This window comes from Bos indicus x Bos taurus, chromosome 11, assembly GCF_003369695.1.
Source record: "Bos indicus x Bos taurus breed Angus x Brahman F1 hybrid chromosome 11, Bos_hybrid_MaternalHap_v2.0, whole genome shotgun sequence".
NCBI lineage: Eukaryota > Metazoa > Chordata > Mammalia > Artiodactyla > Bovidae > Bos > Bos indicus x Bos taurus.
In genome coordinates this window covers 66,959,138-66,980,049 of record NC_040086.1, presented here as the reverse complement: position 1 = coordinate 66,980,049, position 20,912 = coordinate 66,959,138, and the positions used below count along the sequence as shown (strand labels likewise).

The 20,912-nt window shown below is 39.7% G+C and overlaps 1 protein-coding gene across 1 annotated transcript; it reads right to left on the bottom strand.

The window, feature by feature from the left end:
- Window positions 1-469: 469 nt before the first annotated feature.
- GKN1 (gastrokine 1) lies at window positions 470-6,300 on the bottom strand. The gene is made up of 6 exons (XM_027554414.1): window positions 6,253-6,300; window positions 4,243-4,296; window positions 4,011-4,148; window positions 2,948-3,058; window positions 1,374-1,521; window positions 470-708 (listed from the first exon to the last, which is right to left on the bottom strand). Exons 1-6 carry the CDS (start codon window positions 6,262-6,264, stop codon window positions 614-616), a joined length of 558 nt encoding a protein of 185 aa, XP_027410215.1. The 5' UTR covers window positions 6,265-6,300; the 3' UTR covers window positions 470-613.
- Window positions 6,301-20,912: the final 14,612 nt, after the last annotated feature.

The following is a 20,912-nucleotide window of genomic DNA, read 5'->3' as shown; positions in this document are numbered from 1 at the left end:
ATCAAGATGGAAAGAAGAGAGAAGTTGAATTTGAGAGGAACAGAGAAGAACTATATGTGGTTTCAGAGACAAGGAGACTTGGGTCTTGGAGCCAATATAGTTCCAAGACCCAAGTCTTCTTCTCCTTTTCTTTCTCTAAGAGTAATTTTAGACATTCTAATATCCTTGCAATACCCTTCCCCCTCTTTTGGCTTATGCTACGTTGAGTGGATTTCTGTTGATCTGAAATGTTACTATGCACATCAACTATAGGCAGTCTTCAGAGCAGTTGGATGGTCTTGGAACTATTCCCAGAGCTGTGGTTAGTAGTGTCTGAAGCAGCTGAAGGGGCTCTTTATAAGGCACAGGCCCTGAATATAGGCTAACAGTTGGGTCTAATGCACTTCGACAACTTGCTGCCACCATTCAGCACTTTTGACCCTGTGCTTTCCAAATAGAAATACTAAAGAATTTTAGTATAAACTGAACTCAGTGCTAAATAGGTTTATTGACTCTTAAGGAAACCAAACAGGACTAGGAGAGAACATTTCAGAATGATACGATAAACACCATTAGAATCCACATTTTTCTGAATAGAATATTCTGATGACTAAACCCACAGGAACTTTTTTTTTTAGTTCTCCATTGCTTCTTCACATAAGGAAATGTTCAGAATCCAGAGTATATCAACATTGAAGCACTTTTCTGGGTACAGAATCAGGTTTGCTCCTGATAAAAGAAGAAGAAAGCACCATCAAGCCTTTTCAAGGACCTGTCTTTTTGGGGATGGTGGTGAGAAATGTTGCACAGTTTTCAAACCAACTCTGCAATAATTTCAAGATTAAGCTGGTTAGCCATAAATTAACCAATTAAGAGATCTAAAAAGTTGGTGTTATATTCGGTTCCTGAGTGGACACTCTGTTTCTGCGTAAATTATTGTTTTAATGCTCAGAATTGGTGATTGTTTGAGCTATAAAAAACCCAACAGATTCTATCAGCATTCTCCTTGCGTTTAATGATTTATGCATTTCTTGAGTTTACTCTAGATTCACCCATGAAAGGAAATATTTCCGAATGGTTAAAAACCACAGAATCCAGAGCCAAAATACTTAAGAATGACCCAGGCAAGGAGTTTGTGTCCTCTTTCTGTGCCTGTTTCCTCATCAGAAATTGAGAATAACAATAAAGTCTATCACATAAGACTGGGATCAAGAACAAATGAGCTAACTCACGTAAAGCCCATTGAATGGTGCATGGCACAGAGCAAGCACGACTTAAGTGTTAGCCTTGATCACCACCTCCTGAGTAATTTGTGTCCTCTGTGGACAGGCCTGAAAACAGTCTGACAATCCTACCAGCACTAACTCAGAATGCACAGTAGGGGGGTTCCTCACCCTGAATCTCTTCAGCCATGTATGTTGGAATCCCCTTGCACATGGTAACAACGAATTTCCCAAACTGGTCCAGGTTGTTGACTTTGTCAGGCTTGACTGAGTAGATCAGGCTCTTGGGAGGTGGTCCCTCTGGTCCTCTACCCTGAAGCTGAGTGTGGGGAAGATGTGGCAAGGAGGAGAGAGAGTAGTGTTAAACCCAGTGGTTTGTTGAATTGGGGGTTGGATACAAGGCCAAGCAGAGACATTGATTTGCCAACAATGGTCCGAATAGTCAAGACTATGGTTTTTACAGTCATCATGTATGGATGTGAGAGTTGGACCATAAAGAAGGCTGAGTGCTGAAGAATTGATGCTTTTGAACTGTGGTGCTGAAGAAGACTCTTGAGAGTCCCTTGGACTGCAAGGAGATCCAACCAGTCCATCCTAAAGGAAATCAACCCTGAATATTTATTGGAAGGACTGAGGCTGAAGCTGAAGCTCCAATAGTCTGGCCATCTGATGCGAAGAGCTGACTCATTGGAAAAGACCCACCTGATGCTGGGAAAGGTTGAGGGCAAGAGGAGAAGGGGACAACAGAGGATGAGTTGGTTGGATGACATTACTGACTCAATGGATATGAGTTTGAGCAAACTCCAGGAAATAGAGAAGGACAGGGAAGTCTGGTGTACTGCAGTTCATGGGGTCGCAAAGAGTAGGACAACTGAGGGACTGAACAGCAACAAGGCTGACAGGGCATATTTCTTGGCTATAATTTTTCCATAACCAAAATGAAGAAGAACCAATTACAACCCTGTATATCTCAACACTTTGAAATGTCCTAAGGGATTTAGCTGATTCAAAACCTCAGCTTTTCATAACAGCATAAGTCTGAGGATAAATTTACCCTGAAGGTTATAGCTCATTTGGTCATCTTATAGTTCTTGGATTGATCTATATGATAATCAGTCTCTGAAAATGTAGTTTCTTTTCTTTCCACTGTCAGTGAAAGATACCCACTTATCAGTTATACAAATATAAACTCAGGCTGACATTTTAGTGATAGTTCCCCTCTCCCTGCCCACCACACCTAGGGTTACCAGATAAAATACAGGACACCCAGTTAAATATTGATTTCAGGTAAACAAAAGATCATTTGTAAGCATGTCCCAAATATTGCACGGGACATAGTTAGGCAAAAAAAAAAAAAAAATTATCCACTGTTTATCTGAAATTCAAACCTAACTGGGCATCCTCTATTTTTGTTTGTTAAATCTAATAACCCTAACCCAACTCTTCTGGGAAAATGTCCTTGAAGTGCGGAGGACTCCCCTTGATGTGAACAGAGCTTTGTTCCCCTAATAGTAAGAGTGAGGTGCTCTGATCAGACTCCAGAGGCACAGGTGTGAGTCTCAGCATTTGAGTGTGATGGCAGTTGCCTCTCCTCAGGCAGTTCCAACTCCTCTTCCCCTTTTGTGCTGCACAGGACAGCGTACTATGTGGTCAGGAGGGAGCAACTGTGACCTTCTCACTGTTTATTGGAAATCATAAGATCCCCCCTCTCCCCGAGTAAGGAATAAAATGACTTTTGCTTTTACCTTGTTTTTCTTGGCCAGCATATCAAGGGCTTGAATAGAGGGCATGACTTCCTTGTTCATTTTGTGCACAATGCACGACTTCTTCTTAAAGGGTCTGATGACAGCAAAGCCCTATTAAAGAAGATGCTGGATGGTAAGCAGTATGTTCTCCAAGGTGTATTTCTCATCAGAAATTAGTTTCACCAGCAGATGGAAATGGAATTGTGAGATCACAATGAACTGAGATAAGAGTGCTGGATCTGGCCCTGTTTTGCAATCATTTTTATTGCTGACATTTGTAAGCACAGATCACAAACTCTTTGAGGGAGAGACTGTTGAATTCACTTCAGATTCTAGCCCAGCAAGAGTCTCCCTACATGTTTGTTTTGCCAAAATAAATTTTTAAATACTATCATATTTTAATCTCCTTTGATCTTCACAACATTTCAAGGAGGCTAGCAGGATAGTAATTAGTTTTCTAATTGACCAGATGATAAAACTGAAACTACAAAGAGTTGCCTTTTCTAAAGGACAAATTTTGTTAAATATAGAGCTGATAATTGCAGAGTTAGGTTTTCTAACTAGAGCCAAGTGGGTATTATTTTTTTGTTGTTTTCTTAGGTGCCCTTACATTTAATTAATACTATTACTTACATTTACTTTGGTCCTTTTGAATTATAAATTAAATGCCAATTTCTGTCTTTTTAGGAAATTGACAATAGAATGATGTGGACTATGGTTTGGCAACAGTAATATTATGAAGGTCTTTCATCTTTATTGAGGGTTTCTGCAGGTAAGGCCAAAGGATGTTGCACTTGTTTTATAGCCTCACACCATTCACTGGATTCTAATTAACATTCATTGACTTGAATTTTAACTTACTATGAGAAACTTATTGACAGCAATTTTATCTAGGAAGTGAAGCTGAGTAAGCAAAAGAGACACTTTTACTTATAACTCTCTTATTTGCAATTAGAATTTACATAAGTTTTTTATTTATTTATGGTTAGCAGGCAGTTTTCATTATTGTTTAAAAGGAAATGCCATGTTTGCAAAGAACAGAAATTGCATGTTGACTACCTACACTTCCGTAATCCCAGAGGGAGTTCCAGGAGTCCCATCCATTGTTATTGTCAACATTGGCCACGCCATGTTCATTGTTGACACTCACTGACTGCTGCCCACTTCCACCACTGTTGTTGTTATCATTAACACTGATATCCTGAAATTTACAAGAAATTGATAATGATTTAATACCATTTTTTTTTTTTTTTGCAAATGCATTTTGGTAACACACTTTAAAAAATGAAACTTACATAGTCAGCAAGAGTAGGAGTCAGGAAGATGCCAAGAAGTCCAGCAAAGACAATCTGAAATCACAAATAACATTGGTCTACTGTTAAATGGCAAAACAATGTCCTCATCGTCTTTTTCTAGCTAAACTTATAAAAGTGCTTACTAAATTTATTACTGTTGAGTGATCTGTCTTTTCTTCTTCTTTGATCTTCAATTTTTTTAAACTGTAGAAAATTTAATGATAATGTTGAATTGTAGGTTAATTATAAATAATTATGTTGTTTTAGAATTTTTAATGTAGGTCTTACGAAAAACTGATGAAGTGTAAGTATATTGAAAAATAGCATTGACACTGAATAGCATACTTGGCATGAAAATTGTTTTAATTTCTGAGAAGCAGACCTGAGAATGAATTAAGATAACTTTCCTAATGTGGTCTAGAAACCAAATAGGACTAATTTCCAGATCAAATTATTGACCTGAATGCTTTCTTCTCTTCCTAGAACCCCTAATCTCAAAAGCAGTCTTTATTAAAAACATTTTCTATTATGGTAAAATTCACACAATATAAAACATATTCTTTTAACCATATTTAACTATATGGTTCAGTGACACTAAGTACATTCATATTGTTGTTCCTATTTCCCCTTCCCATCCTACCCCCAGCCCCTGGCATCTATCAATGTACTTTTTGACTATGAATTTAACTATTCCAGATATCTCGTGTAAGTGGAATCAAATAGTATTTGTCTGCATCTACTGTGTGTGTATATATATATATATTCAAAGCAATGGATTAGTAACCAGGTTGGATATGAATGATGAGAAGCCAAAGATGGAGTATCTGGCTATCGAGTATGCTTAGTAGAAGGGAAGTCAATCTGTGTCCCAGGATACCTGGGTAATCATAGTTGTCATTGAGTACATGATACTGGTTCTCAGAACACGGACCTTTATGCAGAATGCGCAATTTTGGGTCCCTATCTTCATTTTCTTTGCCTGGAACAAAACGGGTTGAGACCTGCACTAGTGATTCAAGATAATTAAAAAAAAAAAAAGTTTGATGTATCCCCTGACAGTTTAAAAAGGAGGATGAAAAAAAATCAGAGGTGAAAGAAATTTTAAAGATCTATTAGTACAACATAATTCTTCACAGATGAGAAAATGGAGCTTCAGAAGTTGAGTGACTTGGCCAAGGGTCTACCTTTTGTTCATACCACAACTGGAAGAGAAATCAGATCTAACCGGTCTGAAGCTCTTTTTTTTCCCTTAACCTTCCTATCATTAGCACTTATTTCCAGAAAATTATTTCACACTTGCAACTCCATTATGAAGCAGAATCTACTGTCATATATTTTAATGTTTAGTATGTCAAAATATGAATGTTTATTCACCCTACTCTAGCCCTTTTGCATCCTGTTATGAGACACACAGCATCACCGGTTGCTTTGGCAGAATTTTGCTGTCCATTTGCTACTCTCTCAGCCTTTTACATGAAACAAGTGAGATGATGAACTAGCTTCATGCTTCTAGTGTTTTCATGAATATAAGACTATAGATAGGGTTCAAGGCAAAACTTTGTTACTTAGAGATCCATTTCACAGGAGGGAATGTGACAGTAAGTCTCTCACTAATTTATTTTGATAATAAGCTTTTTATCTTGCCTGAACCTGCTCAGTAGTATTTTTTTGTCAAAAAAGGAATTCAAGAATGTAATGAAAAATCAGACATTTCATATAGTTAGCAGCTGTTTGCTCTGTGCCTAGATCTGAATCAACAGATCCAGAAAGCAATTTTTTTAAAAGATAGCATAGTATAAGATGCTCAGGCAGCTGACTAATCCCAGTATGATTATCCTTTTCTATGGAGATGTGTATAAATGCCATAATTCCATAAAAAGGGATTATTCTTATTTTTACAAATTTTTCCATGACAGTGATATTATAATAAGAAGCATACCCCCACTTAGCTGAGTATATTAGCAGTTTCCGATTATAAGGTAATAAATTCAAAAGGAACAATCTACTCACTGTGAACTTCATCTTGACTTCACCAAAGCAATGAAGCTGAGATGACAGGTATGCATTCAGATAAAAAGTGTTCTCATATTTGTACTTGGCCAGCTTTACTCAAGCTAGGTGTGAACAGGTGGGGCCTAAGACTTATCTTTCTCCATTTTCCATATCTGTGCCACATTCCGGCATACCAGGAAGCCTTTTGGAATATCCACCTGGTGGGCAAGGCATTTTGACATGGAGCTGATCTGACTCACCATATGTTGATGTTGAAGGTATCAAAATGATTGATGACAACTTCTGGTCCAATTGAAGCCGTGGCTGTGGGTATTTTATACATTGATATTACTGAGATTTAGGAAAAGAATCATCCCTAAAATCAAACAAGATAAGAAACTATGGACCTTGCAGAGAGCAGCTCATGCAAGAACGTGGCATGGCTTCCTCTTTGTACCTTCAACTGAGCCACTGTGAGGTTTTTGCTTAGGCTAAGCTGTTCTATTAGGGCTTCCCAAGTGGCGCGGTGGTAGAGAATCTGTCTGTCAATGCAGCAGACACAGGAGATGTGAGTTGGATTCCTGGGTCAGAAAGACCCTCTGGAGGCGGAAATACTAACCCACTCCAGTATTCTTGCCTGGGAAATCCCATGGGTCGAGGAGCCTGGTGGGCTACAATCCATGGGGTTACAAAGAGTTGGTCACAACTGAGCATGCAGGCATGCAAACGTATTCTATTAGCTACTTCCACTAAACCTATATTTTTCTCTACAATCCTGAACTCTCTCAGTGACAGGACCATACATCTGGTTAGAAAACTAAGGACTCTCTGTGACTCTTCTTACCACCACATGCAGTTAGTTACTAACCCTTGTCATTTCATCTTAGAATTGGCTCTCAACCCTGGCTTTGTCCACAGATTTGTTCACCTGGACTTTTACAACAGTGATGTAATTGATAGCTCTGGTTATCAGTCTCATATTCCAGGGCATTTTCTCCATTTTCCCTAAGGCTGTTTTTCTAAAGTATTTAAGTAAACTGACTACTACGCTTTGAAATTTTCACTGGCAACCTACAAGATAAACTTCAAGCTCATTGGAATGGCACAGAGGGCGTTTTTAAATAAGATTTCCAAAGCCTCTCCAGCTGTATCTGTCACTCTATGCTAAAAATCTGTATTTGAGCTACACCAGGGTTCTCACTCTAGTGGAAACATTCAGGATGGTTCATGCCTCTCTGCTTTCATACATGCTGTTCCTTCACCCTGGAATGCCAACCCTTGCCTTTATCTCTAACTGGTAATTGTTATTCATTTTCCAGGCTCAGCTCAAATATCACTGCCACCATCACGTCTTCTCCATATCCTGGGGCTAAATCTTTTTTCTTTTTTCCTGGAGTTCTAGAAGCAATTCTTGTCCTTTGACTTGTTTTTAGATAATTAAATTTTCAGAAATGATGTTAACATAATCTTTTTTTGATGTTTTTATCAGAAGCAGAGAGTAGATATTGTCACTTGGACAAACAAGTAAATGCTCAAAACAATCTTGGAGGTGAATTAAAGTCTTAATTTTTTTTTCCTGCTCTCTCTTACAAATGAAAGTTAGTAAATTAAATTACTGAAGAGAAAAGCTATACGTCATGAATCACTGATCTATAAATTTTCCCTTGGGAAACCTTCCTGAGCCCATAGCTATCTTTCTATATATGGACTGCAATCACAGGACTGGGTTATGTGGTTATAAAGCTTGATCACTATCCACATCTCTTTCAGAATGTTGGCTTGAGTGATTTAGTGTAGCTGTGGTAAGCTTTTATGTTTTTAATATGTTCACTAATCTTTTCCAAACTTTCTCTTTAACTGCATAAGATCAGGAAGCCTGGGATAGAGGCAGAGATCTGTGAAGAGGTCTTCATCTTCTTCATGTGCTGTCATGTGACTTCAAAGTCAGCGGGACAGCACGGTGTCTGTACACTCAGCCATGTGTAGTCACTTAGGTACATGGCTGCAGTACCTAGGATATGTTTTGCGTGTCATATCTTACGAAGGATTGGAGGTTGACATATTTTCCTCTGGGGCTATGGAATGCTGGTCTGGAAGATGCTCCACAGTGAGTAATTAGTTAACTAGCTAACTAGAGTTCAGGGTTCAATAATCTCCCTCTTAGGGACTGACAACTCACATTCACCTATCAAACGGGCTGAGGATTTTGTGGAGGAGAAATCTATGTCACATTGCTTCATCCAAATTCTCCTAAACTTAACTGACCATAGAATCTGGTTTTCCTTTTTTCTTTTATTGATTTATTTTTCCTAATAGCTATTAACGTTCCTGGGAGGCAACTTCCTTAGGGAGACAATTGTGCTGCCTCTGAGGATGCATTTTGGATTTGACAATAATTCATCCTTCATATAATATTGTATTTCAGTGGCCTGAAAAATCAGAAGAATCTCTTCCTCTGTACTTTGTGTGTGTTGTGCTGTGCTTAGTCACTCAGTTATGTCCAACTTTTTGCGACTCCACGGACTGTAGCCCACCAGGCTCCTCTGTCCATGGAATTCTCTAGGCAAGAATACTGGAGTGGGTTGCCAAGCCCTCCTCCAGGGGATCTTCCCAACCCAGGGATCGAACCCAGGTCTCTCACATTGCAGGTGGAATTTTTATTGTCTGAGCCACCAGGGAAGCCCATGAATACTGGAGTGGTAGCCTATCCCTTCTCCAGGGGGTCTTCCTAACCCAGGAATCGAACTGGGGTCTCCTGCATTGCAGGTGGATTCTTTACCAGCTGAGCTACCAGGGAAGCCCATACTTTGTGTGAAAGTGAAAGTGAAAGGCGCCCAGTTGTGTCCAACTCTTTGTGACCCCACAGACTATACAGTCCATGGAATTCTCCAGGCCAGAATACTGGAGTGGGTAGCTGTTCCCTTCTCCAGGGGATCTTCCTGACTCAGGAATCGAACTGGGGTCTCTTGCATTGCAGGTGGCTTCTTTACCAACTGAGCTATCAGCGTAGTATGTATGAAATATACTCACCTCACCCCACACCTATATATGTGTGGGGAGGGGTCAATTCTGACCCCAACACTAGTCTCATCCAAAAGTCTTAGGGAAGTGGGAATTCCCTGGAAGTCCAGTGGTTAGGACTCTGCACCCTCACTGCTGAGGACCCAGGTCCAATCCTGATAGGGGAACTGAGATCCTACAAGCCACATGCATGAGCAAGTCTCTTGCTCCCTTCCATTCTGAGAGCTATGTTTTATATGTTTCTTGCCTTCCCTTGAGAGAAAAACAGGTGTTTTTGTCACCTCCATAGAACCTAGAATATATATGGCACATATATGATGCTCCATAGGCCTATTTTGGGCTTCCCTCATGGCTCAGCTGGTAAAGAATCTGCCTGCAATGTGGGAAACCTGGGTTCGATCCCTGGGTTGGGAAGATCTCCTGGAGAAGAGATAAGCTACACACTCCAGTACTCTGGCCTGGAGAATTCCACGGACTATATCCATGGGGTCCCAAAGAGTGGGACACGACCAAGCGACTTTCACTTTCAGGCCCATTTTAAAATTTAGAATTAGAAAAAGGAGAGGCTTCCCTGGTGGCTCAAACAGTAAAGAATCTGCCTGCAGTGCAAGAGACCCAAGTTCAATCCCTGGGTCAGGAAGATTCCCTGGAGAAGGAGATGGCAACCCACTCCAGTATTCTTGCCTGGAGAATTCCATGGACAGAGGAGCCTGGCAGGCTACACTCCACAGGGTCACAAAGAGTCAGACATGATTGATTGACAAACACACACTGAAAGGAGATGTTCAAGCTAGAAGATAAAAGATGCACGATATTCATTCATTTCTGATTTTTAGAGGCAGCTAGATAGCTGCTGCCTTGCACTGGCTATGGTAACACAGCAAGGGAGTCTTGGGAGATGGTGTGACCCCAGTGCCCAAGGTCAGTGTGGGGCAAACCAGCCGCTGCGTAAATAAAGCCTCCTTTGCCCACAGAGCTCAATGCTGGGCCATGCCAAGAATAAGGCCCTGTTTTATCTCACAGCACACACACCCAGGACCTCACGTCACCCCACACCCTGTATGTCCAGCTGGGTGGGAGCTCTCTTTGTGTGGATCAAACAGGGGTGCGATATGAATGCGATATGGTCAGACCACAGATCCGGAGGAACTTTCAGAGCTGTTTTGCATAAATCAGACTTCTATTTCCCTTCTCTTTCTCTGAGTTAAAGGGATGTTTACTTACAGGGCAATTTTTCATCATTAAATATCCTCATTCAAGATTCCTGCTCTGGTGTAGGTAGGTAGAGGGGCTGCCCTCAACATCTAGGAAGCCCGAAAGAATCTCATCTTCCCTTTCCTTCTCTCCCATTTTCTGATATTTAGGACTCAGGTGGCCTTTAACCTCTGTGACTTCACACTATACTGTCTTTGCTGGAGAGGGGAATCCTCTTCATGCTGAGATTCTGTCTCAGTCTCTCTGTCTCTGTTTTCTTGCTGAACACTAGTCTGTGATGGTTCCACATCAGATGGTTGATTGTGAGATCTGAGCACCCTTCATCACCTGGAGGTGGGGAGTGGAGGGGACTTCTGCCCCCTCCCACAATCTTGGTTTACCAGTTTGCATCTAAGACTCTAATAACAGTCCCTGTGATTACAGCTCCCAGGGCTTTTAACCGTGATGTACTCCTATTGAATCTTCCATATGTATTTCTGGCTAGGAATGACACATCTGAAAAAATAGCAATAAGGACATGTAGAACAGCATGTTAATAATTATTGCTAGAAAGCTTCCAATTCCAGAAAATCCATACTTATTACATAGTTGTTTTTTTGTATAGGAGAGAAATTCTTTTCAAATTACAGCAACATGGAGGAAGCTCTTTCTTATGGCATCACAGAGCCTTCTCTTTTTGTTATTTCCTCTAGGACCATTGCCTGCCAAAATCTATATAATGCTGCCTTTCTGTTGCTGCCTGTATGTCTGCCCAGTCACATCTGCCAAACCTCTGGAACCCCTCAGAGACAACCAGTGACACATTATGACTCCAATCGGTCGCTAACCTTGAGCGTTAGAGTGCTGTGAACAGGATTTGGAAACATCTTGCTAAAAGAAGGTCTCCTGAGTGATGACATCATTTCTACAAAACATATGAAAGTAGAGCTAAAGGGAATATTGATTAATAACTTCATTTTTCATCACTATAAAGAGTAATCAAATCAAAGTACTTTTATTCTGAAAAGGAGTTGGAGAAAATGTGTCTGCTTGAAGAATAGAAACAAAGTGATAATACCGTGCTGCTTTATAATTATTTACAGGTAATTCAGAAGTAATAGCACGTTCCTTGTTGATTGCTCATATTGAAGCAATTTAGAGAAAGTGGTGTGAAAGCTCATGCTGATGGTATGTTCCTTCAGCCATAGGAGTCAGGCCTGGAAAGGATCAAAGTGAACACTGGAAGATGAAAATCAGATTATAAGTGATGAGAACCAAAAGTAGCACAGCTGTGAGAGTCACACCCGGAGCCCAGGTTTTGTGAGGACCCCATGGCCCTTACACTGAACTATCCCCATGACTTCCCTGGCAGAAGAGCCAAAGTGAAGGACTTGCCCTAAGACTGAACAGTGAAACATGATTTTGTGGATCACTGAATGTTCTGCAGGGTGACTGATGTAAACTGGTTTTCTTTTCTGCATCCCAGATAGAAAACACACACATGTGTGTAATCTGTTCAGGTCTGGAAGCATACATCCTCAGAGGAAGAAGCTGGATACTCAGAGGTGCTTCAGGGAATACTGAGATCCATGTTTATTCAATTACGTACTCGTTCTACCCACACCCCCAGTCTCCAATTCCTGGAAATGCTTAATACAGTGTATCCACTGGGATTTATTCTGGAATGTATTTTTTCTTCAGGGGGCCAACTGCATTTAAATAAAGACTCAATGCCCCTCATCCAGCCTGGGAAGTTTTTTCATTTGCTGCCCAGACCTACAATTCTTTGCTCATTTTCTTATATTGAAAAGTAATCAATTAACCATGTTAATTAATCATGTTAATTAACCAGCTAATGCAATGAGCCAGTTAAACACAAGTGCTATAGAAGATTCAAAGATATAAAACAAGTGCTCACACTCCAAGATCCTGAAATCTGTCCAAGGGCAGGATTCGTTTTTTGGACATGTGATCACTATAGTACCCATGCAGGACTCATGCTCAGAAGAGGGTCCCAAACTTAACATTTTGAAGTTGCCAACTTGAAATTATTGTTAATTACATTTTTGAATTTGTGTTTTGTAAGTAGAGTCTAATGGGACAATGCAGCATGCCCTGGGGGCTTGGATTTGTGGCTCAACAGTTCAGTTCAGTTCAGTTCAGTTGCTCAGTCATGTCCAGCTCTTTGTGACCCCATGAATCGCAGCACGCCAGGCCTCCCTGTCCATCAACAACTCCCGGAGTTCACTCAGACTCATGTTCATTGAAGTCAATGATGCCATCCAGCCATCTCATCTTCTGTCATCCCTTTCTTCTCCTGCCCCCAATCCCTCCCAGCATCAGGGTCTTTTCCAATGAGTCAACTCTTCACATGAGGTGGCCAAAGTACTGGAGTTTCAGCTTCAGCGTAATTCTCTCCAAAGAAATCCCAGGGCTGATCTCCTTTAGAATGGACTGGTTGGATCTCCTTGCAGTCCAAGGGACTCTCAAGAGTCTTCTCCAACACCACAGTTCAAAAGCATCAATTCTTCAGCACTCAGCCTTCTTCACAGTCCAACTCTCACATCCATACATGACTACTGGAAAAACCATAGCCTTGACTAGACGGACCTTTGTTGACAAAGTAATGTCTCTGCTTTTGAATATGCTATCTAGGTTGGTCATCACTTTCCTTCCAAGGAGTAAGTGTCTTTTAATTTCATGGCTGCAATCACCATCTGCAGTGATTTTGGAGCCCAAAAAAATAAAGTCTGACACTGTTTCCACTGTTTCCCCATCTATCTGCCATGAAGTGATGGGACCAGATGCCATGATCTTCATTTTCTGAATATTGAGCTTTAAGCCAACTTTTTCACTCTCCACTTTCACTTTCATCAAGAGGCTTTTTAGTTCCTCTTCACTTTCTGCCATAAGGGTAGTGTCATTTGCATATCTGAGGTTATTGATATTTCTCCTGGCAATCTTGATTCCAGCTTGTGCTTCTTCCAGCCCAGCATTTCTCATGATGTACTCTGCATATAAGTTAAATAAGGAGGTGTGGTTCATGGGTTGTCCCAATTCCTGCTTCTCCCCAACTTCCTGGATGGTCTCTCCACCTCCCACTCCTCTACCTCTACTGTGGACTCTGGGTGCAAATGCAAACATAATCAAGGTCAGACACGTACACCTGCATGCTGAGTCATAGTGAGGGGCCCCGGGTGCCTCTGAGGATTTGCAATTACTTCCAACTATCCCCATGCCTGAGAGATTGTGACATTAATTATCAAATCAAAGATACCATCATAGGTTGAGAGAAAGAGAGAAACTATGGAAGAAAGGAAAAAACTTATTTTTTCTTTTTTAAAAATTTATATATTTATTTTAATTGGAGGCTAATTACTTTACAAAATTGTGGTGGTTTTCTGTTTCTTGAGCAAGAGGTCCCATATTTTCATTTTGCCCTGGGCTTCACAGATTACATATCTGGCTCTGTAAGGAGACAACACACACACATAACATGGATATATCGAAGTAAGGTAAGAGGAAGGTTCTGGGAGGCTTTGAGCTTATCCAAGGTCACATGGCAGTTAAAAATGGAATAATCCTTTCATGAAACTCAGAAGCCTATATTCTTTTCTTTTACGCCTTGCAGTTTTTCCAAATGAGCAGTAGAGACAAAATATTCAGAGGAGTGTGTGCTCTTTAAGCTGGAATAGTTATGGAGGCTTCATGCAGAAGATGGACCTTTGGTCAAGATCTGTGGGGCAGTCTGGATCTAGATACCTAGGAACCAAGTGTCAGCCTAGGGGAGCAGCAGAGCCAGGTGGTGTGAACTGGGGGAGTTCCATAGCTGTGAGAATCACCTTACGACATTCTTAATACTCTCAGATTCCTCTTTATAGTTATGAAATCTCCCATTTAATTGGATTTCAATAGATAAAGTTGAATCAGAATTATTCCACTTATCAAGAACTGACAATTGGCTACACACTAAGCTCAGAAAACTAAGATCATGGCATCTGGCCCCATCACTTCATGGGAAATAGATGAGGAAACAGTGGAAACAGTGTCAGACTTTATTTTTTGGGGGGCTCCAAAATCACTGCAGATGGTGATTGCAGCCATGAAATTAAAAGACGCTTACTCCTTGGAAGGAAAGTTATGACCAACCTAGGTAGCATATTCAAAAGCAGAGACATTACTTTGCCAGCAAAGGTCCATCTAGTCAAGGCTATGGTTTTTCCAGTGGTCATGTATGAATGTGAGAGGTGGACTGTGAAGAAAGCTGAGCGTCAAAGAATTGATGCTTTTGAACTGTGGTGTTGGAGAAGACTCTTGAGAGTCCCTTGGACTGCAAGGAGATCCAACCAGTCCATTCTAAAGGAGATCAGTCCTGGATGTTCATTGGAAGTACTGATGCTAAAGCTGAAACTCCAGTACTTTGGCCACCTCATGTGAAGAGTTGACTCATTGGAAAAGACCCTGATGCTAGGAGGGATTGGGGGCAGGAGGAGAAGGGGACAACAGAGGATGAGATGGCTGGATGGTATCACTGACTCGATGGACATGAGTTTGGGTGGACTCCAGGAGTTGGTGATGGACAGGGAGGCCTGGCGTGCTGTGGTTCATGGGGTCGCAAAGAGTCAGACACGACTGAGTGACTGAACTGAACTGAACTGAAGCTCGAGATATTCTAGGGATTTAATCCTCACTGATACCCATGTGAAAATTCCCTTTCTCCCTGGGCTCTGAGCTCAGGTATGTCAGCCTCATACTTCCCTGCGTGTGTGAAGGCTCTTTTCTCTTTGCCACACCTATAAGTTCCTTGCGCTCCTCCCAGAAAAATAATATTTTAATTGGTGTTAGTTTCCGTGGGTATTTCTCTAAAAAGGCAATCACTCATTTTTAAAAATAATTAACACACCTTTAAATTTGATTTACTCTCTTCATATAGGCACATATTTAAGGGGGTATGTAAATAAATATGTATATTTTAGAAATGTAGATACTATTTATTGTGTAGAATTTCATGGCTCACCCTAAAATAAATCGAAGAATTGACTCCTTTATCATGCTGTTATTGCCCACTTTATCTTGAATAATTTTTTTTGAGGCCTGCTTTATCTAAAATTAATATAGATACTCTAGCTTGTAAAAATTAGTGTTAGATGGTATGTATTTCTTTACTCCTTTACTTTAAACTGTATTTTAATATATAATCTGTATCTTTATATTTAAAGTGAGTTTCTTGAACATAACATATAGTTGGGTCTTGTTTTTCTGATCCACTTTGACAACCTCTTTTTTACTTGGTGTATTTAGATCATTCATATTTAAAGTAATTATTGAAATAGTTGGATTAATATCTAATATGTTTGAAACTATTTTGTATTTGTTGCATTTGTTTTTTTTCTTTCCTTTTTTTAACTTCTTCATTTTTTTAAACAGTTTTTTTAAAAGATAAGTTTTAAGTTGGCATTAAAATTGAGTGGAATTCCTGTATCTTCCTTGCCCCCACACATGCATAGCCTCCCTCAGCAACACTGAAAGGAAAGGCACATTTGTTACAATTGATGAACCTCTACTGACAGATCATTACCACCCAAAATCCATAGTGTGCATTACATCTATCAGATCAATTAAGAATAAGGAAAAAGATTTAATTTTACCTTCTTTATTCCTTCTCTGATTGTCTTAGGCATTCAGACTTGGTGGCTTATAAACAATACATATTTATTTCTCATAGTTCTAGAGGCTCATAAGTCCAACAGATTCATAATCTGTGAGAGCCCACTTCCTCTATGAGGGCCATCTTCTTACCGAGAGGCTCTGCAACTTGTCAAAGGTCACATGGCAGCTAAAAAATGGAACGATGTTTTCATGAAATCCAGGAGCCTGTACTCTTCTTTTGTGCCTTGTAGCTTTTTCAAACGAGCAATATAGACACAGCATTCAGAGGAGCGTGAGTTCTTTAAGCTGGGGTAGTTACACAGGCTTCAACCAGAAGATGGAACTTTTTTCACCTTATACTCACTAAAAGAAGTAAATGGTTTCTTATTAAATTATTGATTTGCAATTTCTTAATAACTAACAAGACTGAATGTGTATGCTGAATAATAAACAGTGACCGTAATATTAGCTAACATTTATTAAGAACCTACTGTGTCTGCTACTCTACTACGTGCTTTATATGTGTGCCCTCGTTTAATCTTCATGGTACCCCTGTGAGGAGATGCTTTTATTACCCTTTCTTTACAGATGAAGATATCGAGGCATAGACAGATTAAACAACTTGGCAAAGAACACACAGTGAGTAGCTGGAACACCTAGACAATTCAAATTTGGGTAAGACGTGTCAGAAGCTATAACTCTAAGCACCTCCTATGGTTTTCTTCCCTCTAATCATGTCTTTGGCCCTAAAGACATGTTCCATGTGTTCATTTTATAACCTGTGGATTTGTAAAATGTTTCATAAGTTGAGACTAAATCTACATCTGTGACTCAATTTCTGTTTTGTAAATAGGTTCATTTGTACTCTTTTTTAAGATTCTATGTTTAAGCAATACCATATGATCCTTGCCTTTCTCTGTTTGACTTACATCACTCAATAGGGCAATCTCTAGGTCTGTACATGTCGCTGCAAATTACTTGTGTTTCTTTTCTGATACTTAACATCTACTATATATTTCTTGATTATTATTTTTTAATTGAAGTATAGTTTACTTACAATATTGTGTTAGTTTCAAATGTACACCAAAGTGTTTCATATATTCATACATATATATATTCTTTTTCAGAGTCTTTTTGCATGTAGGTTACTACAAAATACTGAGTATAGGTCCCTGTGCTATACAGTAGGTCATTGTTGGTTATCTATTTTATATATAACAGTGTGCATAACACCTACTATATTTTAATAGTTATTTATGTTTATGATAAGAACAAGCTCTAAGAACAGATACTCATCGGGTCTGATTTATTCTTCTATCCATTTCAGAATATTTATTTGGTGACTTTCATAAGAGAGACTGTCATTAAGAACAGAAGGAAGAAGAGAAATAAAAGAAGGAAGGAAAGAAGAAAGAGAGACAAAGTAGATAAAGGTAATATGAAAAGAAAATAGCATGGTGAAAGGTGGGGAGCCTAAGACATGGAGGGAGAGGACAGGAAAGTAAAGTTGAGTGTCTTTTGTGGCTATTGACTACATGAACAGCTCTCTATCTCTATAACCACATCCTCTCTTCTTCATTTCAAATATTTCTCACTCATACCACTTGAGAAATTTAGTTTGCAATGAGACTATAATAGTGAATTAAGTGCCAAGCTAATAGTCTTCAATTTCTACAAAAGCCTACAGTTTCTGGAGAATTTTAGAAAGTCTTTGAACACAAGAGCGACTTAAGCAATGTGGTGCCTTTAAGTCTTGAATTAATTGGTTTTGAGGATGGAACAATGGAAAGTCTGGAAGCAAGAAGACAATGCCCAAAGACTGGCTTCCTCTTTTTGGCACAGAGCTAAGCTTCATTTCCCTCACATCTAGATATGAACTGTGGCTGGTCCTTACTAATGGATAATGAATGGATGTGGTCATCTTCATTCTGAAGAAGCTAAAAGAAGGTGTGTTTTCATCATGCTGTTTATCTAAACTCCCAACTGCTGGTTTGTTGATGCCAGGATAACCATGAAACTACATTTCAAGATGGGGAAGCTGCATAAGAAAGAAGCTGGAAGCCATAAGTCATCGGTTGGAGGACAGCCATTGTCCATGAAGTCATCTGTATTGGCCTTTATGTGAATGAGAAATAAAAGTTTATGTTGTCAAATCACTGAGATTTAAGTGTTTCTTGTTATGGCAGCTACTGTAGCAATTCTGGTTACTTAAAGTCATTGCGACAGGGGCAGTGTGTGGTGGTGAGAGTGAGAAAATGGAGTTTTATCTTATAGATTGAAAAGAAAGACACAAATGGGCAAGGCATTACAGAGGAAAATGGCAGAAAAGGCAAGGATAACCTCAAGGTGAGCCTGAACACCTGAGGGAAATTGTTAGCAGAAATAACAATGTCCAGAAAAAAGGCTGCTTTGAGGGAAAAAATGTAGGAACTTTTGTTTTAGATGTATTGAGTCTCATATATTATAGTATATCCAAACATAAATGCCTGGCAAATTAAAAAAAGAGTTACAGAATTATGTTCATGTGTGTGTGTGAGAGAGTGAAAGAAAAGTTGCAAAAATAGGGGATGTAGGTGTCATAAAAAAGGTAATAGTTAAAATAGGCTCAAACTTACATAAGGAAAGCCAACAAAATCAGTAAGGGAGTGGATTTACTATTTAGTTTGAACAATAAAATAGCAAGAAAAAGTCTTATCTTTTCCACTAACCATATCTATATATGACCTTGGCCAAGTTTCTTAACCTATTTGAATCCTATTTTCCTCAGGAGGGGTTTGGACAGGATTTGAAACAGCTCTTTCAATTAGAATCACCCAGGGAAGTTTAAGAGTCTACGTGGCTGTGCCCCTTTTCGGACCCACTGAAGAAGAGTCCAAGGTGTAGGTAAGGCCAACAGGAGCCCCTTCTGCTAGGCAGTTGAGTCTTAAATTTTATTTATAATAGCTTTTGTAAGTACAGTGTCTCATTCGCCCTATTTAAAAGTTTTACCCTTGGGTTGTGGGTTAGGCCTATTTCCAAATCTATCTTTTTGTCAAGAAACTTTCTGGAATCACAAGGCTCCTTGCTAATGCCTCCATCTCAGAAAGGCAAGAAGTTACACTTAGCACCCAGTCAGAGAGGACAGACAGCACTTGTTACCAGTGTGGACTCTGGTGACACAACGTGATGTCAGATTGTGCTCTGACCCCCACTTGCGTCCTGAAAAGTTGAGTTCTCTGCACCCTAGTTTTCTTATTTGTGAAATGAAACATGGTTAGAAAGTAACCTATAGGATTGTTGTGGGGACAAAATGAATTAATATATGCAAAGTTCTTAGGAAGTGATAGAACATATTAGGTGCTCCATTAATACTAAAGTGAAAATGATAGTCATATCTGACTCTTTGTGACCCCATGGACTATAGCCCACAAGGCTCCTCTGTCCATGTGATTTCCCAGGCAAGAATACTGGAGTGGGTTGCCATTTCCTACTCCAAGGGATCTTCCCAACCCAGGGATTGAATAGGTGTCTCCTGCATTGCAGACAGATTCTTAACCATCCTGAGCCACCAAGGAAGCCCCTATTAATGCTAACTATTGTCGTTATTAGACATACAGACTTAGAACTCTTGAGGGGACAGGGGACACATTAAAGGGTAGAGTGTAATACCTCTAATTCTAATATCTATTGTGTGATTTTAGGGGGGATTTTTGGAGCCAGATATGGGAGAAAATTGCAGATGTACTGTAACCCTTCTTGCTGTTGCTATCTTAGATTAAATGAAAAGCCCATTTTACATCCAATGCAGCTGAACAGCCAAGGTAGGGGAATTCCAACGAGCTAGGTAACTCCCAAATTGCCCAAATGTCTGCTTTTTAAAAGCTCAAGCTTTAAATAGTTACTGGCTAAGAAGTCATTCCAGCTCTAGAACAAGAACATCATTTATGTTTTTTCTTTGCTCACTGTAGTAATTTTCCGTATTGAACAATTCTGCCATTTACAGGTGCTATTTGCTTTTGTATTTTCCCACATTTGAGTTCAAAATCCCACCCTAATACTAGCTAGCCATTTCTAATGGCAGAATTATAAAAATTACTTGCTTTAATCTTTATTCTCTCTAATTTTTCAGTCTGAGAATTTCTCAGTGTATATCAAGATAGCAAGAACTATATGTCATAGTTGTGATGGAGTTTTAGGTAATGTTTAAACATAAAAATTGGTTAATGCTGGTAATTGGGCAGAGGGATCTCTGAGACTTGTTCTTCATGGATTTCTGGAAATTGGCACCAAATCTGAAGGAGAGGAGAAAAAAAGTCATAAGATGGCTTTTTCTTACAACATGTCCCCAGACAATACCCTCAGCTCTAGTCTCATATCCAACTCTTGGATGGAAAAATTCAACAGGCAGGGATGAAAAGACGCTGAGTGGGGGCCCAACTAATGTCTTAAGGGTGGACTTTACCATCAGGTGAGATTTAGGAATATAGTATTAGTATAGATGACCATGAGATGTTTGTGTAAAACAAGGATCTTGCAATGCTTTTAAAGGGTGGACATTGACATCACAAATGCAACACAGAATAGATAAGTGGTGATATTTACAGAGTGACCAAGTGGCGAATTTTCACTATTGAGTAATCAACTTCTCTGATATTATGTTATGTGGTTGGGTCTTAATCCTGATAAAGGAGTTTGCTGGGGTGTGGCATTGATAGGAACATGGCCTTTTTCAAAGTGATCCTTCTGGACAGAGATTTCTGCACCTGAAATCTGATATAAAGGTCGAAGTTGCACTGGGCAGCCTCACTTGCTCCAGCAGCTTCTTTTCAGGCAAG

Excerpts from the sequence above, each read along its gene's own strand:
- GKN1 (XM_027554414.1), bottom strand. Across the intron at positions 1,522-2,947 it reads TGCTGGCCAAGAAAAACAAG|CTTCAGGGTAGAGGACCAGA; the intron begins GTAAAAGCAAAA and ends CCCCACACTCAG. Across the intron at positions 709-1,373 it reads CATGGCTGAAGAGATTCAGG|GAGCAAACCTGATTCTGTAC; the intron begins GTGAGGAACCCC and ends TTCTTTTATCAG.